Below are 26,555 nucleotides of genomic sequence, written 5' to 3' on the forward strand. Positions count from 1 at the left end.
TTTTGATACTAAGAAACTCATGCAGACCATGAGTTGAGGAATCAGTTTTAACTCCCTATTTTGTTCCCCTGCTAACATTTATAGTGGATATAGCCAGTTACAGTCTATGCCTTGGTTATTTACTCATCAATGTGCCATAAACACGTTTGGATGTTGCAGTAAATTAAGCTTTTTGTACATAGCTTGTTATCAGCATCTTGCCTATTCCCTAATAATTCAATTTAATAGTCTAATAATTTAAAACAGGCTGAACACTAACATCATTTGTATAAAAAGCTGCTGTCAGTACTTTTAAAATTTCACTGACCATTTGAAGCACTTCCAAATTCTTCTGTGAAAAACTATCTTTTGTCAATTTGCACAATAATTTTCTGTTCCTTTATGAAGTGTAAACCCCTCTGTGCAGTTTTGCTTAGTAACAGAAAGAATATTGTGAAGATATTTGTCACCAGCACACATAATTTAAGAGTTTAGAAATATTGATAATGAAACTAATTAGGTAATAACAATAAATGTGTCACTCTCCTGGCTACTTGCTTAATTGCTATGTATATAATTCATTGTATGGTGAAGGTATTTCGGCTATATAACAGAAAATACAGCACAGAGCTTGAAAGGAAGTATGTAGACATCCAAAGAGGAAGACATAAACACAGAGGATTTATAAGATATAAGGAAGCCCCTTGTCAGGTATTTATCACCCTCTTTGTCCACTGGCCAGTGCCCGAGGGACCTTTTTAGTTCAGTGATGTGGATGAAAACAGTACATCTGCTAAAATCAAGTTCCAAATACCTCGTGCTATCTGTCCACACAACCAGGTTATCTGATTTCCAGGCCCTGGATTTTCTCCGTTTCCCAAGGGATAACTGGAAAAGGCATGTGTTAACTTCAGGACATGGTATGATGGTGGCCCAATACCATTCTTAACACTGAAACTATTGTGTAGGGATATATTTTGGGTTATTAACTTAAAAATAACAAAAAAATATAAGTTGGATAGTTATATTAAAATGACTTCAAGTAAAAATACTGAATGGTAAGTTGGGGGGAGACTTTTTTTCTTAAAGGTAAGGACCTAAACAAAGCTAACCACGTCAACCCAGCAGAGTCAATGGAGACAACAGGATATTCATTTTTTATCTCCCAGAGGCATTTCAGGAAACCAGCAATTGCTCTTTGACTCTGTTTAAGTGAGACTAGGGAGGTGGAATGCCAATAACTTCTTTAGATTTGGCTAAAGAGATTTATGAAAAATGCAGACACACCTGTGCACAGTAAAGAATCATACAAAAATGAACTTTTTACAGGATTATAAATCAGGAAACATCCCACCAAAAACCAGAGCAACAGTTGCAGGACATGATGTTGCAGAAATAAACCTGAATGTTCTATAAAACTTGAGTGGCATCCAAAAATTAGTCTTGTGACATTATTCCAGAGTCAATCCCATTATGCCAGCACAGTGGAGAAAACTGTTTTGATTGTTGAGACTACACATGTGCCTCAAATTTGGTCTGATACACTGAGCACTTACTTCCAGCTAAATGAAAGAGGTATTTTTGAAATCAATTCTGCTAACAATGGAATTGCACAGACGTCGAAAAAAACCCAACCAAACAAAAAATACAAAAGGCAAAATATATGCATAAATGTGTGTATATATATATGTATAAATGTATATATATATATATACACATATATATTCATACAAACATTATTCATTCATACATATATATACACACACATATATACATATACATACATATATGTATATACACATGTATTCTTCATTCATTTTTCAGATAAGGGAGTTTCTTGAGCCTCAATTATTCTGTCCATTTAGCAATTTTTCTAATGGGTCTCTTCCTATCAGAACTGGATGAGATCGTGTCCAGTCTCCCCATGAATTCAAATCATCTTCTCACAGCCACAGAATCATTTGCTGGAGTTTCTCTGGTCTGTCATGGGCTGTGTAAAACCAACCCCTAAAAACTGACTGTTGATATTCTCTAGTTCTTGTTGTACTTCTCCTATCCATGCACAACAGGCAGTGTCTCATTATTGACTTACAGGCAGTACAGAGAAGAAAAGGAGGAGCAGAAAGCATGAAATTCCTAAATCCTGAGTTCATAGAGGCTGTAAGTGGCTGGTGGCATGGACTATCAGCACTGTAGTGAGCTCAATGCTAGCTCTTAATGTGAATATACTCTCTTTTATTTGTATAAAACTCTACCTGCTAATCTCCTGTGACCCCACATAATTCTTATATTGTGAGAAATGCTGCAAACCAACTCTTATTCCGTATTCTTTCCTGATTTTTTTTGTTATGATACATACAGGAAACTTAGAAGATTTGACTGAGAATGAAAAAAACCCCACACATGAACACTGGCTGGCTACTAGCTGGCTACTTCTACCTCTGCTAATAGTAGACATTGTTTATGTTGAATATTGACCTTTCTGTAAAAAGCCCAACATCTTTTGTAATGTGTTAGTTTATGGTAGTTCCTGAGCTGTAAAAATCCTCCAAAACAGCTCCTGCAGCAATGTGACCCTGAAGATGGTGTGATAAACTTATTAATGTAACAAAACAACCAAACTGCCTGCCTTTTTGTTTTAACCCCTGCTACGTGACAGTTAGAATCAAGTGCAGTTCAGCAAAGAGATCTGTATTTTTACAAGCAATGCCTTTTTAGAGTCATGGCATTGAATTTGTTTTTATGCACTTCCCTTTAATCTGTGAAATAATGCGATGACACAACGCAAGGTGACAGATGATCAAATTGTCTAGAAAGGTCCTCGCAGAGTCTCTATTTCAAAGACCACATTGACTAAATGGTTCAAGTGCCATGCTAAAATGAGATTTACAGGTCTCTGTAAAACTAAGGAACAGATTACATCTGAATAATTAATTTTAATGTTTTCATTTATTTTCTTGCATATTAAAGTTTAACTTGCTTATATCTTTTAATGGAAGAAATAAAATTTTCCCACAATCCAGTTTGTGTTTTAGCCAAAATGAAAAGGAAAGACTCCTGCAATGTGGGAGGACTGCAATGCAAATTGGTTAGCCACAATTTCCACCTTCCAAGTGAGATACAATAATAGATGACAGATTTTTTTTTTGAAATCCACAGCAGTGGATGTTACTCAACATGACAGCATTTATTTCCAATTGCTCCATTTTCCCCTGAATGCTATTATTCCACTTGAAATTTAACTTTTCAGAGGGTCAAAAAATTACAGTGCTGAGGTCCTTCTCTACCCATCCTCTCTTGCTGTAATAGAGGGTGTCATTATTGTTTCATTGAAACTAAAAACAGACAACTTTTTATGACATTTTACCAGAAGAGTGCAATGCAATCAGAAAATCGAAAAAATTATAGTGGAAAAAAATGTGCATCTGCAGAGATATAAAGTAACTCAGACATGCAAAATTCTTAAAAGACCCTTCCTTCATTCTCTTGTATTTTGTCTATGGTATATATTTTAAATGGAAAATTACATTAGAATTACAAAAAAAGATCATGTTGCTCATATATGTAGAATCAGATTCCCTTAGCAACACAAAATTGCATACAGTAGGGTGGGGAATAAAGAAAATAAAGGGAGTAATGTTAAGACTCTCTAATAATAACCCCCAAATAACTCTTAAATTCTCATAAAAGAGAGATTTAATCTTTAATATCCAAAGACTCTCTAGGACTATGAATTATTGCTGTGAACCTTGGAAAACAAGACTTCTAAGCTCCTCTCAAATAAAAAACAACCCCTCTGATGTATTTCAGAACACAAAGCAAATCCTACTGTGGTCCTGCAATTTATATATGTGTACATTTGGGGGATGTGAAAAGAACAAACGGTTTGGGAGCAGATGCTGTGAAAAATGGTTAAGCTAATAACTAAAGAGGCAGCTGTTTTACAGCAGCTCTAAGGTGTATTTTGAGTAAAGTGGTCCTCCCAGTGGAGGCAGACCTGCAGGAAAGAAGCAGGCAAGCTTGTCTAAGGAGCAAAATGAATGTGCAATTTGTTTTTTTTAATCACTGTGCAACCCTCTATCAATAGTCACCTTCCACTATCCCAGGTTGCTCTAAGCCCTGTCCAACCTGGCCTTGGACACTTCCAGGGATTCCAGGGGCAGCCACAGCTTCTCTGGCCAACGTGTGCCAGGACCTCACCACTCTCACAGACAATAATTCTTTCACAATATCCCATCCAACCCTGCCCTCTGGTAGTGGGAAACCATTCCCCCTTGTCCTGTCACTCCATCCCTTGTCCAAAGTCCCTCTCTAGCTCTCTTGTAGCTTCTTTAGGCACTGGGAGTTCATTAACCACAAGGTCTTCAAAAAGCATTCTGTTAGGTTTTTCTTAACGCTCCTTAGCTGAAGACAGTTATAAGTCTCGTTACCTCTTAACAAGGATGACTCATTAAGATGGGCCTAAATATTTTTACTTTTGCCATTGGAAAATGCAGATCTGTGTTTTCTTTATGAAGGTGTTTTCTTTTCACTAGCTATATATAGAATTAATTTCTAATTGTGAAAATATTTTTCTACTTAATTATACAACAAAGAAAGGCTGGCTTGAAATAGAATTAATACATCTTGTGGTTAATTAAACATGAAGCTTCCAAGGAGATCACTCCAACAACAAAAGCAATTAAGCCTTGGTTATGTATAGCACATAATTAAGCAGGAAGTTCTTGTAATCCCAAGGACCAACTTTTCAAGCATGTATTCCTTTAAAATAACTTATTTTCTGTCTTGTTTTAAAGAAAACTATCAAATTTAAGTATAAACACTGCCAACTCAGGTATCTCCTCAGCTTTGTCCTAATGTCACATATGAATTATAGATTAAAAAATATTGCTCTGTTCTGAATAAAATTGCCTCCATTTCTGTCTTTATGCCTGTTGATTGAGTGAGTAGATTTACACAGAGACACAAGCCCAAAAATCAGTAGGAATGTCCTGATGAAAGCCTGTTTTGATACTCTATATTACAAGTCTCAAGGTGCTCTTGAACAAGACCCAGATAATTGGAGAAATGTTTAGTTACAATGTTTTCATGTCTGTGGAGATTTCCCTTTCAGATTCTTTCTCACCTCCTCTGCTCAGATTTGTCTTTCATGTCATGGTTTCTGACAGGGAAACTGCTCTTTCGTTACTTGAGAATGGAGCAGGATGAATGTTATTAAGCAGACTGGAAAGAGAGTCTCGCACAGAACGTTGCTGTCCAGACACATCTGAGTTAACATGGAATCCAAAACTAAAAAAAAAGACAAATATTCTGCGGGGACCAAAACTAGACTATCAATAGGGTGTTATTAGGGAAAAACACATGATGAAACCAACGAGTAGGTTAAGATTCAGAAATAGCAAAAATGTTCAGATTTACTTTAATGTGCTGAGATAAAGTGTTCAATTTTTCTGCTTACTGCTGAGCAAATGTCAGCCTGGTTAAGCACATTTTCCCCTCCTCTGAAGAAGCCTGCAATGTAGTTTATTGCCTTCTAATTTGGATTAATCTGAAGTTCCTTTGCCACCACTCCTTCTTTGCGTTTAAGTCTTAATTTCATTATTTACTTAGCTAAAAGATACAACCTCTGTTCCCCATTTGCCATGCTAGGAACCAATCTGTTTCTACGTACTTTATGTAGGAAACAGAAAAAGTGAAGAACAAATTTTGAAAAAAGATGTTCAGAAGTCAACTAGGATCTCACAATAAAGCTTCACTTTTGTTCTCAAAGTAGTATAAAAAGAATGCAGAATCGAGTCTTATTCAGTGAAGAATAGCTTTCCTTGACTTTTGTATATTTTACTTACAAGATCTTGACAGCTACTTGAAGAAAATATTAAGTATCTTGCTTAGTCAAGAAGTAATATTTGGGAAAAAAAGCTCAGGGCTAATAAAATATCACATTCTGGTTAATAAAGCACCAAGCTCTTGGAAAACAAAACTAGATTCAGTTCTACTCCATTGTTTCACTCTCACCGTGCACTGACTTTTGCCTCATCTGTGCTTCCATCAAGTATTTTTTGCTACTTAAAGATACTTGATCTTGACAAGATTGCCTCACTTCTCTCCATCATCTGTATTTTCTTTGTCATCCTTTTTTCTTGTCAAGACTCAAAGTATTGTAAGGAAACAACTGTGACCACTTGTGCTTGAGTCTAAAACTAATTCAGAGGTAGCTATGAAAACAACAAGCACTTTTATTAGGAAAAAGTGGATGCTATTTTGAAACATTGCCATGGAAGAAAAGGGCATGAATGAGAAACAGATTTGCACACTTTTTTCTTCTATATTCCTACCTAGACAATTTTGTAGCCATTTCATTACTTTAAGGGAGGGCAAGGAAAATACACTTTAATTTCAAAAATAGACACAGAACATTATTTCAAACCAGTGAAAATGATAGCTTGGTAAAACAGGCAGGCATTTAAAACAGTGGAAAACTAATGTCTTTCCATTAAAATTTCATGGGTGGTGTTCTCAGAAGATGCTGCTACGGGCATCAAGCAATATCAAAATTTCCACTGTAAATACACAGTAACAAAAAAACTCACTTCAGACTCAGATCCTGTGTACATCAAAGTTCAGAAAAACCAGGGACTTTTTGCTTACACTCTCAGATTTTCTAGAGTGAAATCAAAACCTGTTATTGTAATAGGAAATGGGTCATTACTCAATTTAACTGACATTTGCAGGGGAGTGATACACAGAGAAAAACTACAAGTCAGTAAGGAAACTGACAGTATCCCCTTGCAATTCTTTAGAGCTAGTTTCCTGTTTATGGAAACTTCTCAAGTAATTTTTCTTAGTGATGATGAATTTCTTATGTCTCAAAGACAGGTTCTGAAGCACTGGTTCAGCTCCTTAGATTTTACTGAGGTCTTAACAGAAAGAGTACGGAATATAATCCAATGAACAGACTTTGTGCAATACAACATTTTCCTCCCACAAAATCTTAACCAAAGCTAATTTACAGGTGAGATAGGGTCCTTCCTTTGTACCTGTCCATGGTTTAGTGGAAGTGCTGGGTCGATAGTTGTACTTGATCTTAAAAGTCTTTTCCAACCTTGACAATTCTACGATTCTATGAAGGGGACATCATACAAATTTTGATCACAGGATATAGAGATACTGTATCTATCTTATACCTGTTTCCTGGACATCTTGCAACAAAGAGCTCTTGTAGTCTGCCTATCCTTCTAATAATCTCTTTGTATTTTGCCAGAGTTAAATCAATGATTCTACTGAGGTTCCAGACTTTGCTACCTAAATGATAAAATACAGCCTAAATAAAGCATTGAAAAGGCAAAATAACTCAAGATTTTATGCTGTTTTATTTAATTTCAGGGCTTAAATTCAATTACTACTATAAACATTTCCATAAAATGAATTGCAGAAGAAAGCTTTGCAAAGTCAAAAGCAATTTAGAAAGGGCAATGCTGAAATGCATAATTTAGTTACATTACTAATGTGAATAATGTATTTAACTTGAAATGATTTAGGGGGAAAAATGGGGTTAAAGTGTGACCTCTGAAATGGCCATCAAATGCTGCTGGAAGATAACTGAGAGTAGGCATACAACTTCTGTAAGATATGTTTTTGTTAGTAGTCTTAAAAACACATTGGCAATATGCAGAGCATTAAAAAAAAAGATGAAAAAAAGCTTGCTGATTATCTTGAGCTGCATGCTGTCTTAAAAACAAATAGTGACCATCTAGTTTCAAAATTAAGTCTATGGTTTATGGGCAAGTGAAGAAGTGAATGAAGAGACCTGTTTGGCATTCTAGCCTCGGTAGTGCAAAATCAGTAAATTCAGCAGTGTGAAGTTTAGAAGTGGGCATCACTCTTTATCTGCTTATATCTTTGACTCAGAACTCTTTGACCATTACTACCTTATTCCACTACAGGTTTCTTTTAATAAGAAAATTTATCTATAGTGAGTTTCTGGCAAAATATGGGAAAAAAAATACTGAAGTATCAATAATTTTTTCCCAATCTGCCTTGAGGTGTTGCTGTCTCCTGTGAACTATCAGATTGTGAATAGAGTATCACCCTGTGAAACTACTCAAACCAAGGACCCAAATTAAATCCTTCAAGAAGAAATGACAGCTGCCTTGCCAAGGACAGGAAGAAAAGGAAGGTGATTTTGCAGTGAAGAGGTAACATGACCAGTGTTGACTGTAAATATCTTTCTGTATTCCAATAAAAAGCACAAAGGGAGGCCGATTTCTGCACAACTTCCCTTCTGTCATCTGAAGTCTGAGAATATTAAAATTGTGAGAAATTCTGATAAAAAACCAGTACCAACTCTGTATCTGGAGAACCAGAGACAACTTTTGTTACTAAGTGGAACTTTTGTTCCACTAAAGGACACGGATTCCTTTCCTGACCTGTTGGTGATGGCTGTGGTTTATTGAAGCTGAAGAGAACTACATGTCCTTCGTTTAAAATCTAAGTTCACATCTCCTACAGAACACTGTATCTTCCCAAGACTAGTCAGGATGAATGACTGCTTGACTTGCAGTCCAAGCAAGAAGTCATGCAATTACCTCATCATGTTAATTACTAGATTGGTCTTAAATGAACATTTCATCCTATTCCAATTTTCTGTCTTCCAAGTCAATATTTAATTAAGTTGTTGTTAAGCATTTTCTGGAGCGCTTTTTTGTTGTTGATTTTGGTTTTTTTTTTCTTTTTTTTTTTTTTTCTGTTGTTGTTTGTTTGTTTGTTTTTCTTTTTTCCCTCCAGAGTGTAGGGGTGTAGTGGGTTTCTGTGGCTGGGTTTTGGTAGCTGGGGGGGCTACAGGGGTAGCTTCTGTTAGAAGCTGCTAGAGGCTTCCCTGGTCCCGTGGAGCCAATGCCAGCCGGCTCCAGGATGGACTTCCTGCCACTGGCCAAGGCCAAGCCAATCAGCAGTAATAGTAACACCTCTGTGATAACATATTTAAGAACAGAAGGTTGTTGAGCAGAAACAATTCCAGCCAGGGAAGAGCGGAGTGAGAACATGGGAACAACAATGTAGACACCAAGGTCAGTGCAGAAGGAGGGGCAGGAGGTGCTCCAGACTCCAGAGCTGAGGCCCCTGTGGCCTGTGGTGCAGCCCATGGTGGAGCAGCTGTGCCCCTGCAGCCCATGGAGGACCATCGGGGTGCAGAGACCCACCTGCAGCCCACGGAGGAGCCCATGCTGGAGCAGGTGGATGCATGAAGGAGGCTGTGATCTCGTGGGAGGCCTAAGATGCAGCAGGGTCCTGCTGGAGACCTGCAGCCTGTGGAGAGGGAAGCCCACGCTGGAGCAGGTTTTTCATGGGTAGGACTTGTGGCCCTTATAGGGGACCCACAGTGGAGCAGCTCATTCATGAAGACTACACCCATGGAGGAATGACCCAAAGAACAGCAGTTTGGGAAGAACTGTTGCCTGAGGGATGGACTCACATTGGAAAGGTCCATCAAGGACTGTCTCCCGTGGAAGGGACCCCACTGGAGCAGGGGAAGGACTCCTCTCCCTGAGCAGCGGCAGAAACAACAACTGACCATAACCCCCATTCCCCATTTCGCTGCACCACTGGGGAGGAGAAGGGAGAAGGTGTTTTTTAAGACTATTTCTCAGTCTTTGGCTCTTATCCTGTTAGCAATAAATTTAAGTACCATCCCTACTTCGAGTCTGTTTTGCCCATGAAGTAATCAGTAACTGACCTCTCCCAGCTGTTATCTCAACTCGTGAATCCTTAGTTGATTTTTTTTCTCTCTCCTCTGTCCGGTTGCAGAGAGAGAGTGAGAGAGTACCTTTAGTAGGTTCCTGGCATCTGGCCAGGGTCACCCACTACAGTGTGTTAAAACAATTTAAGCTGGTGGCCAGACTTAAATCACTTATTTGGCTACTTTAAACAGTACTGGTAGTAATATGTGCTTTGCTAATGACACAATTCAAAAGATAATTAAACAATCCACAGAATTTTCTCATTAGGAGTTGTTTTCATAATTTAGGAATCAATATAGTGATTTCCTATATAAAAAACCTCTAAAATTCTTTACGAATAAACAGCAAAATATGGTTAATGCAGCAAAAAGGAGGAAAAAGAGTCAGGTGCAGTAACAGACAAGAAGCAAATACCATGAGAAAGAGGAAACAATTTTTTTAGGCACAGAGCTAACACCTATCATTAAAATAAGCTCAGCTAACCAATACTAGATGAAAAATAACCTTCTCTTCCAGTAGTTAAAAAAGGAAATATTCACCTTCTGTAACTTTCCTCATTCAAAAATTTGTGTCCTAGCTTAAAATAATTGTCCATCTCTCTCTGTGGCTGACAGAGTAAAGACCCATTTCCAGTCCTGTAAAGTCCTCTCTAAAAAACCCAAAACAAACTGACAAGAAGCTGGGTCTGGCTCAGCATTTTAACAACCTTCTCATTTGATCACTTAGAAGCTTAAACACTGTAAATAAGTGACAGAAAATGAACATGAGTAGAACCAATGATGGCATGATAAAGATGGCTTCGTAAATGTATAACAAAAAGAGGATAATTATTTGGAATATAATTTTGCCTTTGTTTTCAAACAAGAGGCATTTTGATGTGAAAAAAGATGGTTGTGTATTAAACTGAAAGACTAATTTGATTGCAGCACTGAGACAATTCTTTTCCAATGACGTAGATAAAAAAATCTCAGTAATATTGTCTAATACTGGAGTTTAGGTTGGCAGGAAAATACCCAACCCAAATCTATTATACTGCTGGCAATCATAACATTTTTAAAAAGAGTAGGTATGACGGTTGCTTTGCCCATTTTCAAACAATCTGTTATCTTTATCAGCAATTGTTTTTTTCTCTTAACAGTGCTTAGCTGATCCCGTCACACACAATCAGCAGAAGAAACATTAGATTATGATGTTGCTGTTGCCCTCAAAAACCCCACCATATCACCAGTTTTAAGATAAACTACAATGAAACCGTTGTACTATTGTAAAGTTGGGACTAGGATAACACACAAAACAATATATGTAAAGAAGATGGTGGAGGGGGGAGAAGAAAATTAATAGTAGAGTGGATATGGGTTCGGAGGAAAATGTTAACTCTTTTGGATGACAGTCTGGGCTAGGAAAATGAGATATGGAATGGCAAAAATCCATTTACAAGAGCAAGTCTCCAAGCATCTGAAAGATCAGTAGCATTTATTTTCAATAATTTTTATAGACTCAGTGCCTCATTTTTGGGCTTAAGGTAGAAAGTTCTGTAACACTTCCTTTAATGTCAAATACTGAAGAAATGGGGAGTGAGGTAACCACATGGAATAACAGTCCTGGATTGTGTCCAGAAGGAGCCTAAACACTCCAAAAACTAGCAGCATCATCTTTAAAAGAAGAACAAGAGTGTCTTTGAGGAAGCATGTGGGGGAATTCATCCCCAGTTTACAACTGAGCTACCATTTTGGTCATCTCATTTATTTAACTTTCCCTTCACATCAAAAAAATACTTTCTTCCATCACTAGTGGTAATGTTTGGGGTAAAGGAGTATTGTCTAGGGAATCTGGAATTTGCAGAGCCTAGGTCAAAACAGATTTTCAACAACTGCAGCACCAATACAGGTGAGTATTCTTCTTGTACCTGAAAATGCACAGTCCGTGCATGGAGACACAAAATACTTCATATTCCTGCCTTGGAAGATAAATTATGAATGCATCAACCCAAACTACTTTAAAACAAAAAGCCTGCTTGCTAATAGCTGCATTTTAAAATACATGGAGGACTCAGAGTTTTCCTTTTTGGCAGAAAACTGAGTAAAACAACCGCAACTCATGACAGAGAAGAATTTATCTCTAGTGCAAGTGGCATTTAAGCATGACGCAAACATCACCTCTCAGCAACCATTATCACAGCAGGTGCCCTGAGATATATGTCAGCTTTTAAACAGAGGAATAATAGATAGCAGAGACATTAGGCAAGGATATCTCCCAAAAATTGTTAGTGAGAACAGATCTTTTCAAGCTGTCCACATAACACAACAGTAATTTTTAAGGGCAGTCAGTAGGCTTTTCTCCAACTTTATAGTCTTTCTAGTTAAAATTATAAAATATAAACCAAGAAAGACAAGTGGAGAACATTCAAAAGGCATGGAAAGCTAACACAGTAAATATCATATTACTAGGCCAGCTACTTTAGCAAAATCCAGAAATCTGGGTTAAATGCCTTATTTTAAGCCTATTTTAGGATACCATGGAATCACTACTGGGCTAATTCCTTGCAATATGTAATGACTGAGGGAACAGGGCATACAGATAAGTTTGCTTCCACCTGCTTTTTCTTACAGATGTGTTTTGATCAAATTCTGTAGAAACAGCATGATGATAAATTTGCAGTCAATGTGTTAAAAGGTTGTAATACAAACCACTGTGTTTTAAGGAAAAAAAAACCACCCAAACAAACAAAAAAACAGAGAACTACCAACAAAGAGAACAAAAAGGAACCGATGAATTCAAATGATAGACATGTCTCTGTTATAGAATCATTACTTACACTTGAAGCATGTGAGACCATCTTTACCCATGGATTAAATTGAGAATAAGCAGCCTACAGTAGAAGCTAATGACCAGCTTAAGCACTGAAAAAACAAGTAGTTTTAGCGTCTTTTGGGGTTTGTTTTTTTTTTTTCAAAAAAGTGTTAGGATCCTCTGAATTATCATTATGCAGAATGATCTTCAGGAAAAGGTAAATTGCTCATATTCCTGTAAAGTTACTGAACTGAGTACACAGCCATATAACAAATTAACTAAAAGATGAGTATTTCTTCACAGCTTTCTTTTTGACCAGAAAATAAGTAGTATTCCTGACACTTCAAGGACACAAAGAGACTGTGCAAGTGCTCAGATTAAATTTGCAGGTTCAGATTAATTCAAATATAGTAAGACTTAGAACAGTATGAAGAATTTTAGAATATAAGGATTAACTCTACAGGCCCTTGCCATCTGTACTTAATTAAAAACCCACTGTTACCCATAGGAGCAAGAACACACAGCAGGAAATTTCTATCGAGTCTCTGTACACCCTTGGTTTCCCTGATGAGGCTAAATATGAGATAACTGTCTCTCTTTCATGTGGAGAATAATTTCATCTGCTTTTCCACCATAAAACACAAAAATAAATTTTTCCTTCTCTTCAGAAGTTGCTAACTGCTGTTTCAACAAGCTGCTCTAAGAAAAGCTTTTGGTAAATTCCAGGATCTTCAGTTAAACAGACGAGGCAACTGCTGCTTCCTCTCTGCAAAATGTTGTAAACTTGGGAGAAAAAAAATAGTAATAGTGTTCCTGACTTGCTTAGCAACTGTAGGTAGAAAAGCTAATATGTCATAATTTATATGTGGAAAGATTGCAAGGGATTTGTAGCCATGTCTAGTGCTATTGAGGCTTCCCACCGAGAACTGCACTGCAAACTGGCAGCTGACTGAAAACACTGCCATCTTCCACAGTTCAAAAAATGTAAATGTGTCACTGACTGGTCAAATAGGCTTCCACACCAGTGATTTATTGCAATTTCTCACATTAGTGACTTGTATAAATCACTCTTAGGCTGAAAACAACCCCATGCACAGTTTTTTAATGAATTTGTGTGCTGAATCAGCCTTTCTGGCCCCAGCCGTGTCAGGAGGTGGTTTTGAGCAGCCTTAGTTAGACAAAGATAATTTCTATGAGCAGGATTTGCTAGGGTGCAAAAAGCTGAAAGTAAACACGCTCTTCCAAGGAGTTTTGGAAGGACAGAAGGGAAGAAAAGAAAATTAGTGCCTCTCAACAAAAGAGGAAAATTCATTGAAACAGATCTGCAACTACTGTTTTTGTTCATTAAAAAAGGAAATTTGTGGCTGCTGGGGAGAGTAGAGGCATCCCCCCAGCAGTGTTTTCTGCAACTGTGGTATCAGAGACATGAGGATCAATTGGGCTTCCTGTATGTGGCAGAGTTAGGATGGTTACACTCAGAAACAGAAGAATATGGATATAACCCTAAACCAGAGAACCGTCCCCATACCTGAAACACAAAGGAGACAAATATTTGGGAAAATGCGCATGAAACTTTACCTGCAGCCACTGTGACTGGTCGTTGTGGCCCGAGGTCCAGGCGTTAACCTTGCCTTGCTTGTCCAGCCGGGCTTTCCTGGGCTCCCAAGCAAACATGTCCATGTTGAGCGTACGGAAAACACTGGAGGCAGTGATTTGAAAGTCCTGTATGTGTCCTGATTTCATCCCTAGGGGCTCAGAGCAACCTGCAACAGCAAGATAAGGTCAGGGGCACTATCTACTTATCTCTGTGAGTGGTTTAGATTTTTCTGTTGTGGAAAAAAACCCTGCAGTTCTCGAAGAAAAGGATTTAATCAAGACTATTGTTGAAGAAACAAATAAATGAAAAATAGCCAAATTGAGGCACTTTATTTCAACAATTGCTTGGGTGAGTCAAAACTAAGATAGAGAATTCAACTGATGTTATCCTGGCATAAATTTATGAAGACAAACAAACTGAAAAGACAATTTTGTCTCTGCTTATCTTGCTTTTATTTTCCCATCCAGCAGCTTCCTATTGTTCCCCTTGTTCAGCTTGATTTTCTCATGTTTTTATGTCACCCTGCTTCAACCATGTGTTTGTCTACTGAAGAAATATTAATATTACTTGACATCTGGTTAAAATTCTAGAAAGCACAAAAACCTACTGAAGGAGCAGAAGGCCACAGAAAAACAACTGTGAAGGACAGAGAATAGTTGGAAATTATAACTTAAGAGAAATCAAGAGTTAATGGCTTATTTGTTTGTGGACGTCCCACATAATTGAATTATTTTGGTTGTAGCAAAATATTGATCTTAGGCTTCTCCTTTCTCTGTTCTCCATGAAAAAAGAAAAAAAAAATCTGTTTTCTCATTTCCTTCCTGCCCCAGTAGTCAAAGACTCTACACTGTGTTTCTCCCATAGGTTTAATATACAGAATTAAGTGGAATTATGAAGAGATTCAATCAGGAATTTAAGACCATAGGCCCTTCGTAGGCGGCTAACAGCAGGAGCAAATACACATTACTAGAGATACATAATGTTAACATTATGTTAACATCTTTAATGCAGTATGTCTTGTATTTAAATTTTGAATATTGATGTTTTGTATTAAATTTTTTAAAAAGTCAAACAAAGAAATTAGAAATGTGAGAAAACAAAGTTAACTTTTTTAAAAAAAACAGTCTTTCAGAACTGATTCTCAGTGCACAAATGAAATTGCACAGCCTCGTCTGTAGAATGGACTGCCTAGTTCAAAACAACAACAAAACAATTTTCCTGGGAGTGGGAGGAAGCAATTGATAATACAAATGAGACAGACTAATCTATTGCTTTAGAGAAGGACTTTCCTTATTATTAAATTCTGAAGTATCACTCCAGGATCACAAGGGCTGTCAGCAGAGATGTTTCATCCCAGGAACCTGAAGGAGGCTCCTGACACAAAAACAGGGACTGTCAAAGTTGTGTTTCAGTGCTGGCCCAAACCATCAAAAATAGTTCTATTTTTTCTGAGCACTATTATTGCTCTATGAAACAACAGCTGTGTCTGCCTGTGCATGCGTGCATGAATTAATGGGATTTTACACTTGCCTGCCTCCTCTGTGGCCCCAGAGGGAGTGGGAAGACAGTTGTTAAAGGTAACAGGAGAAAGTGAGAAGAGCAACAGGAACCAGAACAGACAAACATGATGCACATGGGTGGTAGTAAAATGCCTTGGTGCTGTGTCACAGAGAGCAACAGCACACCCTGTGTTTTCCCAACTTCAACAGCAGTAGACAATGACAATTTGGATGGTCTACTTTGTGTCTACAGACAGTCATATCTCACAGAAATGCAATTACAATAATGCTCATGTTTTCCCAGGATATCTCCTCCTCACTGCTCTGTATCTTTCAATTTGCTTTGCCATGTCCCTGTGACATGACAATTCAATTTCCACTCACATTTTTGCCACCTGTTAAAGTTTGTGAGAGCTCATGCAGACATACTTATGGCTTATGCCCAGTGGAGCATCTTAGCTAAGAATGTTTGAGATGCTTTGGGTGTCTCCATCTGTGATAAATAATACCTGATACATCTGTATGTTTAATTCTATCTAGGTATAGCTTATTATACTTCTTATTTGGTCTGACTTGGGGAAACAGAAGCAGGGGATTAATGAGGATGAGTGTGGATTAGTATCCGAAAATTGAAAGAATTCAATTCTTTCAATTTTGTAATGTGTGGATTGTTGACTCTCCCAAGGGTACAATCTTTTACTCTTCAGCCTGAATTCTGTACCATGACCTTAATCTAGCTCTTCTTTCAAGAAAGCTCAAACCCTCGAAGGAGGGTTGCAATGAAGGCAAGCTCACAGAGGGATGTGCTTGCAAAGGTCTGCATACATCTCATCTTGGACAAAAATTCACGTAGTATTGGCAAAAGCAGCATATGTCAATTATTTGAGGGCAAAGGTGAATTTGTTTTGATTAATACTGTGATATTTTTCTTTTCTAAAAATTAAGAGATTTTACAATTTTTCTTCATGTTAATGAATCATAGAATGGTCTGGCTTGGAACGGATCTTAAAGCTCATCCAGTTCCAACCCCCTGCCAAAGGCAAGGACACCTTCCACTAGACCAGGTTGCTCAGAGTCCCATCCAACCTGGCCTTGATATAATGACCATAGGATTCCTTTTCAGACTAGATAGTGCTGAGGACAAACAAGGAAAGGGGAACGTGGTATTAAATGCAGGTGTTACTGTCGTGGTTTGGACCTTGTTTTCCCCCAGAGGCTAAGAAAAGTGGTAGACCCCAAGGGGTGGAAACCCCTGGAAGTTTTGAAGTTCTGCCCAATGGGCGCTCCTGCAAAAATGTCAACATCCCACAAGCTCACCGGAAGAGATGAGTTGTAGTTTGCTTGTTGTTCTTGGAGAGGTGGCCATGTTGTAGAGCCACGAGGAAGGGGCTCTGAGCCCCTTGGGCCCTCTGGGGCCTCCCAGCCCCTGGCTGGGGGCTGCAGGGACCTGGAACAGCATAAAGCTGGGCTAGGTGCCTGTAGTTATGCCGGGGACTGGACTAAGTGTCTGTAGTATGCCGGGAGATGTTTTCTCCATGGGCACAGAGCAGCAGCCGGCACTGACCAGAGAAACGGTGGCAGAGAGCCAGAGATAAGAACCTGAACTGAAGGAGCAGCAGAAGCAACATGCAGCACCAGAGAAAAGACTCCTGGAAGGAGAGCCGAGGAAAGGAGAGCCAAGAGACAGAGTTCTGGGGGTAAGACTGTACCACACTCCCCCAAAACTCCCTTGAGACCCCTCCTGGAGAAGAGGGACATGGACTCCTATTTTGGAGAGCAGTTTTGGACATGCAGCACCGGAGAGAGAGAGGAGCTGAGAAGCTCAGAGCGTCCCGGAGCTGGACCGGGACGGCCAGATGGAATGCGGGGGGAGTTGACCTTGGCTCTCCCCTTTGCACTGCTGCCACAGTGGCAGCCTGAGAGACAGGGCACAGAGGCCCTGCAAGAGATACCAGACCGTCACGAAGACCCCCCTGTGTCTTCGTGATATGACGTGGTGAAACGACCTTGTCTGGGGTTACGAAGCCCACGGAAGACCCCTCGGTTGCGAGGCGATGGGTACGAGAGAGGCTTGGATACCTCCCTCGTGGACGCTGGCAGAAAGCCAGCTATCAGCTGCTGCATGCATGAGAAGAAGAAACCTGCTGCCTCAGAAGATGCTGCTGCTTAAGGACTGGAAGGGATCTGTCCTTCTTTCGCTCCTGGACTTTTATTTGGAGGGGAGAAGAGATCTGATCCATTGTAAATACATATGTCATGGTAGAGATAGTTTGTGATCTTGTGTATGGTATTTATATCGTGATATGGTATTTATTTGTACAGTCATTGTAAATATTTCCCTTTCCCCCACTTTGAGTCTGGTGTGTTTTGTCTGGAGAAACCCATCTCACATTAGGTTGAGATTTGGGAGGGGGAAATGGAGCTAGGGAATTGGATTTTGGGGCTATCTCAAACCATGACAGTTACGAAGTCCCCTTTTGTGTGAGCTTTGTGTGAATGGTACCTATAAATACTGTCAAGACAGAGAAATAGTTACCAGGGAACAACATGCCCAAAGAAGATGAAAGTTACACACTCAGGAGATGCTGTGGGTGTCACAAGGATGTTCAAGTTCTGGGGACCAACATCCCCCTGCAAGAATTGAGAAAGCCAAACCACCAAGAGTTGGCTGAATTGGTGCATAGGCACTAACATACATGATTATCAATAGCATTTGGTAGGGACTGCTTGCATGGACATGGATGTTTGAATTTGTGACTGAATCCATGAGTAAGCAACTGTGTCGTGCGAACAGTGATCTGTTTTTAAAACAGCAGCTTCATGCTGCAGCTATTAATAACAGCTTAATGAATAAAGGCATTCTAATAAACAGTAGCTGTGATCTGTTTCTCTCCTCACATCAATACTCTGTGTAGGGAAGGGAATTTAGGACACAGAGATGTGCAAAACACAAGCGAGGCAGGAACACAAGGCCATGAAAATTAATGTCTTATTTATTGATGGCCAACTCCACTAGCATTGATTGTGGTTTTCAATAAGGTCTGACTGTGGGTCCTCGTGAGTAAATCTATTTATGAGACTAAAGCAGATTGTATTGAATATTTTGCTGAAGTTTGTCCTAAAAAAAGAATTAGTTTTTATGATGATCTGGTGCTTCAAGTCTCCCTCTGTTCAGCAGTGACCCTCTCCTCTAACACCAGGACATGTTAAAGAAGCCAGAGCTCTCAAAATGCTTTTCTGTCTAAGACAGACCACCTGGAATTATGAGCAAATTAGTCTCTATAATTCAACTCTTCTTTCAGTAAGGCTGAAATTGTTCTGTTGAGCGCTGGCTGCCCACAGTTTTAAGAAATGATGACCTTGAAACTGTTAGGACACCACTGAAATGAATTCACTGCAGTGGCTTTCACAGTTCTTTGAGCAAAACAATTCCTGGTCATTCTGGCAAGGACTTACTCTAAATTGTGGTTCCAGAAATGGAAGACATAAAAAAAATCAATCTAATAGACTAAAGCAGCTAGACAGAAATTTCTATTTACTTTTAAACCTATCTGTATTGGAAAAGGGCTACACTGAGATTAATGTATTAACTTTTCATTTCTGAATCTGGTTTTGATGCCACTAGAGGACTGAGAATTATTTAACTCCAGCTGTTTTGATGTATCATTCGTGAACTGGATGACTATTGTTTGTACAGTAAGCAGGCAGCCACATAAAAATCATTCCTAAATGAATTCAGTGGAGTGTTCCTACCAGTAAAAGGTTTATCTCTTGAAAAATATAAAAAATTTACATGCTTTACTGAATTTGTAAGAGAACATGGTTCATGTAGAGAGTGGCTGGAGGTCAGGCTTTACATTTCAGACGAACACTACGAATCTTAAGAGGGTTTATATTGGCTCCAATTGTTCATTACTTTTAGCTGCAAGACGCAATCCCTGCTCCTGCTAAATCCACAGAACAAATCCAAACTGAAATCTTGATTAAAGCAGCCCAGTCAAATGTTGCTTGTTGCACTTTGAGTGGTCCTGGAAGGCAGTGGAAGCATGTTTGTCCCCTGGAGGGTGTCACAGAGCACATTGGTGGTGTCACCCAGAAGCTAGGAGGAATTACCCACGTCAGGCTGGATCCCTGCTGTTCCATTGTACAACCAGCTCTAGAGTCTCAGGAACCATTTTCAACCCTTAGTTTAGGTTGTGCTGAGTGCACCTTTGAGTCAGAGACTCCCTGTCTCGTGGTCTGCTCAGTGTGGCACACTACGAGTACTGATATCCATTGACATTCACTAAAACTGTCATAAATGAGCTTGTCTAGGTCACGTATGACTGGAGGTGCACAGAAAAATTTACCAAGTGTTATTAGGTTGACACAACATTGCCTTACTACTATTACTGCCCTACTGTTGTCACTGACATCGCTTAGCTAAGTGTTGCTGGTTGTATAATGCACACAAAAAGAGGTGAATAACTGTGTGGACAAACTCAGGCACAAACGAAACTACGTTTCACTGGGGACAAAACGAGTGCACAGTTTAGACCTGTCCGGTGCTTCACGACTGCAGGAACCCCACCTGTGAGTTCACAGCCCAGGAGCTCCATTCTCAGTGTGCAGTGCCTCCTGCACACCTGAGGGTACAGCCGAATGTACTGGGACTTGATGGGTGGGGTGAAGGAGTTGGTATAAGGGGTGTTGTTGTCCACATTCCCACGGAACACCTGTGACGAAATAGCACACTCACAAAAACATGCCAGGAGGATTGATGGACGTTCAGTTAATTTTCATGTCTCAAAAGCGTCTGTTTTGACTGCCTCTGCAAGCTTTTCCCAAATAGCAGCTGTTTCAGCATCTCTAGTGCCCGATACAAGTTTTTAAGCAAAATGTCCTGCCTTTGGGTCACATCATGACATCTTTGAACCAGGGCTTCTATCTTGTCAGTCCCAGAAGCTGAAGCTATTAATGCAACTAAATTATGCCTTCTTCTCTAATTAGTGTATTAAATAGTCTCAATTCAATCTAGCCTGCAATTATTTATGCTGATCGGCATTTATTTTTTTCCCTCTCGAGTTCAAGAACCTGATCTAGCTCTCACTGAAGTGACTGTAACCCTCCCACTGATCACAGGGGGGGGTTGAATTAAACCTATCAGCATTCTTCTATTCACTCCTCACTCTAACCAGATATCCTCGTACTGTGTTTTCTTCCCTCATTATATACCTCCTCACACAGCATTTTAATTTCCTAATAGAGAAGCTATGTGTAATGCTTCACAGTGCATTAGTTCTATGTAAGCTTACACAGTAAAGGGTTTTTTTTGCTCCTTTGTATGCACGACTCCATCAAAAATAATTGGTAACTGTAAACTGTATACACACACATCCCACTGGATGATACTGTTTGTGCAGCATAAAGATTAGCATTGATGAATGGGTTCTATGTTTTCAAGGGTTAACGCTAATCTGCCATTGTAATAAAACTAAATTGAAAACAGAGTAATGAGTAATTACTGGTAAACTAATTAAAATGAAAATCAGTTAAGTGTAATAAACAGGATTATTCTAGCTTGGGGAAATAGTATTTATAAAACCATCAATTAAAGTATAAGAAATTCTTAGCAAACAGAAAATGTAAATTTGTTGATGCTATTTTTTTTTAATTCAGAGAAAAATAATGATAATGAAACCTATATCATACTTCCAGGCAATTAGGCTTATGTAACACTGACACCTCATACTTCTAAAGGCAGCTAAAACATACGAGATATTCAGATACAGATGACTTAATCTTACCATATCTTCCTTTGTGCCTTTTACTTTGTACATTGTCCAAGAATTCCCATCATTACTGTATGCAATTTTGTAAGATTTCACGTATTCTGGACTCCCAAGCCTCTTGGCACCTTGAGTTATAACTCCAGTGACTCGCATCTTCTTCTGCAGGTTTATCTGAAATAACAGTACATTTTTATCACTAAGCATCTGAGAGGCACAATTCTGATCCTTGATTCCTTTGATTCTTCTTTTCTTTCCTTTCTTAAATGACAGAAAAAAGCATAGCTGTAGCATTTAAATTACTGCTTTTATACTTGCATTAATTCCTTTTGTCTTTCATTAATTTGATGCACAAATGCACACAATGAATGGAAAAAACTGAACTAAAAGCCTGGACTATGCTTATTTCATGCGTATGTGTACACATATATATATATACATATATTGTGGTTATACAGAATATTATTGGTGAATTACTGGGATATTGCTGTATATATTTCCTTCCTGAAAAGTAAATGCAATAAAGCGATAATTTACCAAAGGCTGCATCTTCTGATCTATTAGAAGCCAATTTACAATACCATACAAAAGATCCTAAGTTAAATTCAGGCAAAATTTCTTTGTGACGGTGAAGATACATGGAAGTTCTGAAAGCAAAGAAGTATACTTTTCCTTTATTCTCACTGAAAATTCATATATCTACAGATCAAGGTTGTAATGCTAATCCTAAAACAGTCAATAGCAAAATATCAATCAGTGGATGTGAACATGCCCTGTGTACTTGTCTGAGCTGATGGCAATACTTTGAAGACAAAATAAAGATGTTCAGAATCAACAAATGAAGAGTTCAACAGTATTCCACCAACCTTAATTTTGACTTCTTTATCCACCTATGGACATGGAAAGTCAACTATATTCCCCAAAAGTTCAGAATGTGGTATTCAAACCAAAAAATGTTGTTACTGTCAGTCTCGTCCCTGTGATGGAGCCAATCTGTGGCAGCTGCACTTCTACCCCTGGTGGGCAGCTGAGATCTGCAACTTTTGCACCAAATAAAGCTTAACAAAGAGCTGTCACATCATGAGAGCTGAGTGAAGGTGTGTGATAAGAGGAGATGAATGGAAATACTGGAGAGCAAACAACTGGGCCCAGGTAAATAATGATTGAACAACATTAGCACTCCAAATGTCCAAACATCCTCCTCCAAATGAGTCTTATCTCTGCTCCCCAATTAGTGAAGTTGGCCCAGTGCAATCACCACTGTTTGGAATAGCAGTCCCAGCACAGGTAGATGGGGACTTGGAGACAGATCAGGTATCTGCTGTCCAAACACCTTAACCTCTTTATTCTTTGCAGTGTGGTCTGAAGACTTTCTTCCCCTTGGCAATGTAATCTAACCTCTATTAAGGATGCAAGATTACCAGACTTCAGTGTTTCAATATCTCACTGTGCACACAGTGGGAAACGGGAGGAAGTCTGGCTATTTCTCTGCTGCTTTTCTGAAATAGTTGGCTTTTGGTGTAGTTTTACCATAGCTCTCCCCATAAGAAATTAATAAACACTCATAAACCTTCTGAAAAACAATGTTTATTTTCGAGGTTTAGACTCATTGAGAGAGGAAAAGCTTCCTATTAAAGATCAGATTTTTTTACAGGATCTTTCCCACACAGGCTAGGGAAAGCTGAGGAATATTTTCAGTTCTAGTGAGGAGAATGGACTCATGCCAGGATTTTAGACAGGTATAAATTAGAAGAGATCCATGACTTTTTAGAGTCTTTGAAACGTTCTTTTCCCTAGTTACTGGTCTCCCAGGGGGGAAAGCAGACCCAAACAAGTATGTCATATTTGTAAAAGGACAGCTATAGAGACTATCAGTCCCATAACTACATAAAAATATATATTTAACATGAAATAGTAAACAGTTAAAGATTTATGGAAGTCTCTTATGCATATTTCACTCTCTATATGGAATTTCAGAATATTAATAAATAGGTAAGTAGACCAATTTTCATGTATACAAAATTGCTAATAATGAAGTGAATACCACCTCCAAAAATAAATTAGAAAGCACACTCAAACAGAAACCAGCCATTGATTATTTGCTGACTGATAGTAACTTCACATTTCACTTAATGGGAAAAGGAAGGTATCACGCAACACCAAATAAATTTTCTTTGATCCAGTGATGTATTTAAATAATATTCTTTCATCTTAACCACAAACTTTTCTTTTTCCAGACGATAACCTTGGGGAGTTTTTTCGGATGAGAACTTATGGGGATTTTTTTCCCCCTTGTTCACCCCTAGAGAGTAATTTTGTAATGAAACCATGGATTTAACAACTGGATGATCTATTCCTACATTGGCTCCTTTCCACACCCCAGTCTCCACATCCAATGCACAAGAAATAAACCACTGCACTTCAGAAGCAAAACAACGACAAAAAAACCCCACCCAAAAGTAATCTGTCAAAGAATTTCACACTGTAGTTGAAACTCTAAAAAAAAAAAAAGTCACACTGAATGAAGGGAAGATTTGGCCAGGTAATCATGAAAATGAAAGAAAAAAAATCTAATTTTTAAATAATCATTCAATATTCATCCGGATAAACATACAAAGAGAATCTTTCTTTTCACAGGAATTCTTGATCAGTACCCATCCTCCAAGGAAAATCCCAGAGAAGGGTGTGTGTGAAATGCTTCCAGATACCTTTGGCTTGCTTATATAGAAGTCCCCACTAGACTAATGTCATGTTCGTGGTAGCTCTGGTAGCTCCTTTCAGTGCATATGGATACACCAGGAATTAATTGTCCCTTTGGGTCTTTGGGTTCTTTTATGTGTTTTAAATTTTTCAAGCCAGAGCACAGCAAAAATTGCAATATTTACAACTGTGGCAATGACTACAATGAAGTAGGTGATGAAATCTTTCTTACTTAATGTACTTCAGTAGGAAGCTGTGAAGAACTACGAACTACCTCTTTTAGCAGTGAAAGCTTTTCCAAAGTTATTTTCCTGTGGCCATTGTGAAGAAAAACAGTTCAGAAAGCTCTGCTTTGTGGATTCAGATCTGGGATAGAAAGTCATATATTTTAATTACACGGGTGACTGTGTTTTAAAACAAAGAGGTGAAAGTCACCAGGACAATAATAAGAGCTTAACATATCTTTTCAGAAAAGGTAATAGCTTATTTGCTTATTAAGGATCCTTTATCATTACCTAAATGAACAGGACAAAAATCAAGGATGATGGAAGATCAATAGTGTTTTGAGAGGTTTACCCCAGTAATTCAGGCAGTAATGCACAGTAAAGACATTGTAAGAAGAAGATACTTGCATAGACATTTGAAGAATCTACTTAAAGAAAATAAAAAAGAAATTAAAAAAAAGACTCTGATCACTTTTATCAGCCCTACTTAAAATTTAGGGTTATTTTGAGAGCAATGAATTCGGACTTGACACTTGACCTCCGTTCATGGACCCCTGTTCAGCAACAGCTCAGAGGAGTCTCCTGCACCCAGTAACTTCCACGGGACCTAATTCACCCAAGAGTGCAGGGTGTGCCCAAGAACTGGGGAATAAAATCAACTCCCATTAATTTAAGAAGTCCCTGAAATTTCTTCAAATCTCGTTCCTTTCAGCCAGCCCAATCCTCCCAACTCAGTGATCAGACAACTTTGACAATCCCAGCAGGTTACAGAGTCATGGCCTTTCCCAAAAGGAGGAGAAAAAGTAACCAGTGAGCCATGTTTACTTCTGTCAGCACTGATTCTACAGGATTAATTATCTATTAGCCAATTTTCAATGGTATAGTAATGTTTTTGACTGCAATGCACCATTTTCAAAGGCAATTCAGAGCCAGTCCTGCAAATCTGTATTTGTGTGTGCAGCTTGACTTGTAGCTGGGACTAAATGTGGGAGCTTGTTTTCTCTAAAGAATCCAAAGGGGTCCACAAAACAGAGACCATAAATAACTTCTCAGTGTGCTTAACAAACCTCAGAACTGTAAAAAAAAAAGACAAAATTCACTGTCATAATATGTGAATGAAACGGAACAGTAGGGATTAGGGACAGGACAGGTGGAAGATGTTCATCCCCCTCTTCAATTTGTGATCAAATATCAGTATATTCAGTTTGCAGAAGCTATATACTTGACAAAAAAAATAAAAAAAACACCCAGTTGCACCTCTCTTATCTATATGATTATGTAATGGAGAGAAGAGGGATGAGAAGACAGAGTGCCTCTAGGAAGACACCCTATCTGATGCGCCTGTACAGAATACATAACCATTTTCCCCTCATTTGTTATCACACTGTTAGTAACAACACCACTAACACTTCATATGAAACAGGTTTGTCTGAAGTAATCCTTAAGAGCAAGCTTGCTAGAAATGCTCAAATTAAAACCTTCATGAAACCTTGGGTCTTTGAGACTTAAAATGTAGTTTTACATTCATAAACAGAATGCATTTTATGGAGAACTAGGGTGTTTACCTGTTTCAGTTATGAGATAGAATAGCATTGCCATAAATAATTCGTCATCTTTTCTAGCATAAAGTAAATATATTTTTACTGCTACTCACCATTACTCATACAAAAATAAGGTTGAATAAGAAATCAAGGTTATACTGGCATTAAAACAACCTTTCCCTGATGATCTCATCAGTTTTTGAAGGATTGAAGTTTAATTTTTTTGTCTCCTTTTTTTTTTTAAAGTCGTAATTCTGACAAGGTTAGATAGAAAGCACCCATGGAAGCATTTTGTGGTGAAATATAGGGACACTTGCCAATAGAAATGTTTATAATAAACTCAGGACAGGAACAACCTGAGAAAATTCCTTCAATATTGGGAAATTTAGTGTGTCTTAAAGCTCCCTCTCATGCTTCCTTTTCAATCTCCAAGCTCTGGAGCCCCTGAACAGGGTTGAATGTTGCTTTTTCACCCTAATGCCACGTTAGGAGCTGCAGAGCTGGACTTGTACGTGATAAGGAGTGGGGAGGTAGCAGCAGGTCACTTACTATTGACTCCCCTGTTGCAAAGTCCTGCTGACACCTGAGCACAAGGTATTCATCTATCTTGCCTGTTTGTGGCTTTTTGATACTCTCCTAATCAGCACTGTCAGCAGAGCTGCTCTGAATTTAGTTGAGGGCATTAACGCAGTCAGTACAGTGGCAGTGATACATGTTTTAACT

At 38.6% G+C, this 26,555-nt stretch overlaps 1 protein-coding gene across 3 annotated transcripts in view; it reads right to left on the bottom strand.

The window, feature by feature from the left end:
* EDIL3 (EGF like repeats and discoidin domains 3) overlaps nucleotides 1-26,555 on the bottom strand; it is a 231,956-nt gene that overhangs the window by 34,980 nt on the left and 170,421 nt on the right. For all 3 annotated transcript variants that reach the window (XM_027712542.2, XM_027712543.2, XM_027712541.2), the window contains 3 exons: nucleotides 21,386-21,541; nucleotides 20,170-20,314; nucleotides 14,082-14,266 (listed from right to left, as the gene is read on the bottom strand). In XM_027712542.2, coding sequence (XP_027568343.1) covers nucleotides 14,082-14,266; nucleotides 20,170-20,314; nucleotides 21,386-21,541 — 486 coding nt within the window. The remainder of the gene's footprint in view (nucleotides 1-14,081; nucleotides 14,267-20,169; nucleotides 20,315-21,385; nucleotides 21,542-26,555) is intronic.

The sequence above is a fragment of the Pipra filicauda genome, unplaced genomic scaffold (assembly GCF_003945595.2).
Source record: "Pipra filicauda isolate LSUMZ 115617 unplaced genomic scaffold, ASM394559v2 scaffold168_size1973030_pilon, whole genome shotgun sequence".
Classification (NCBI taxonomy): domain Eukaryota; kingdom Metazoa; phylum Chordata; class Aves; order Passeriformes; family Pipridae; genus Pipra; species Pipra filicauda.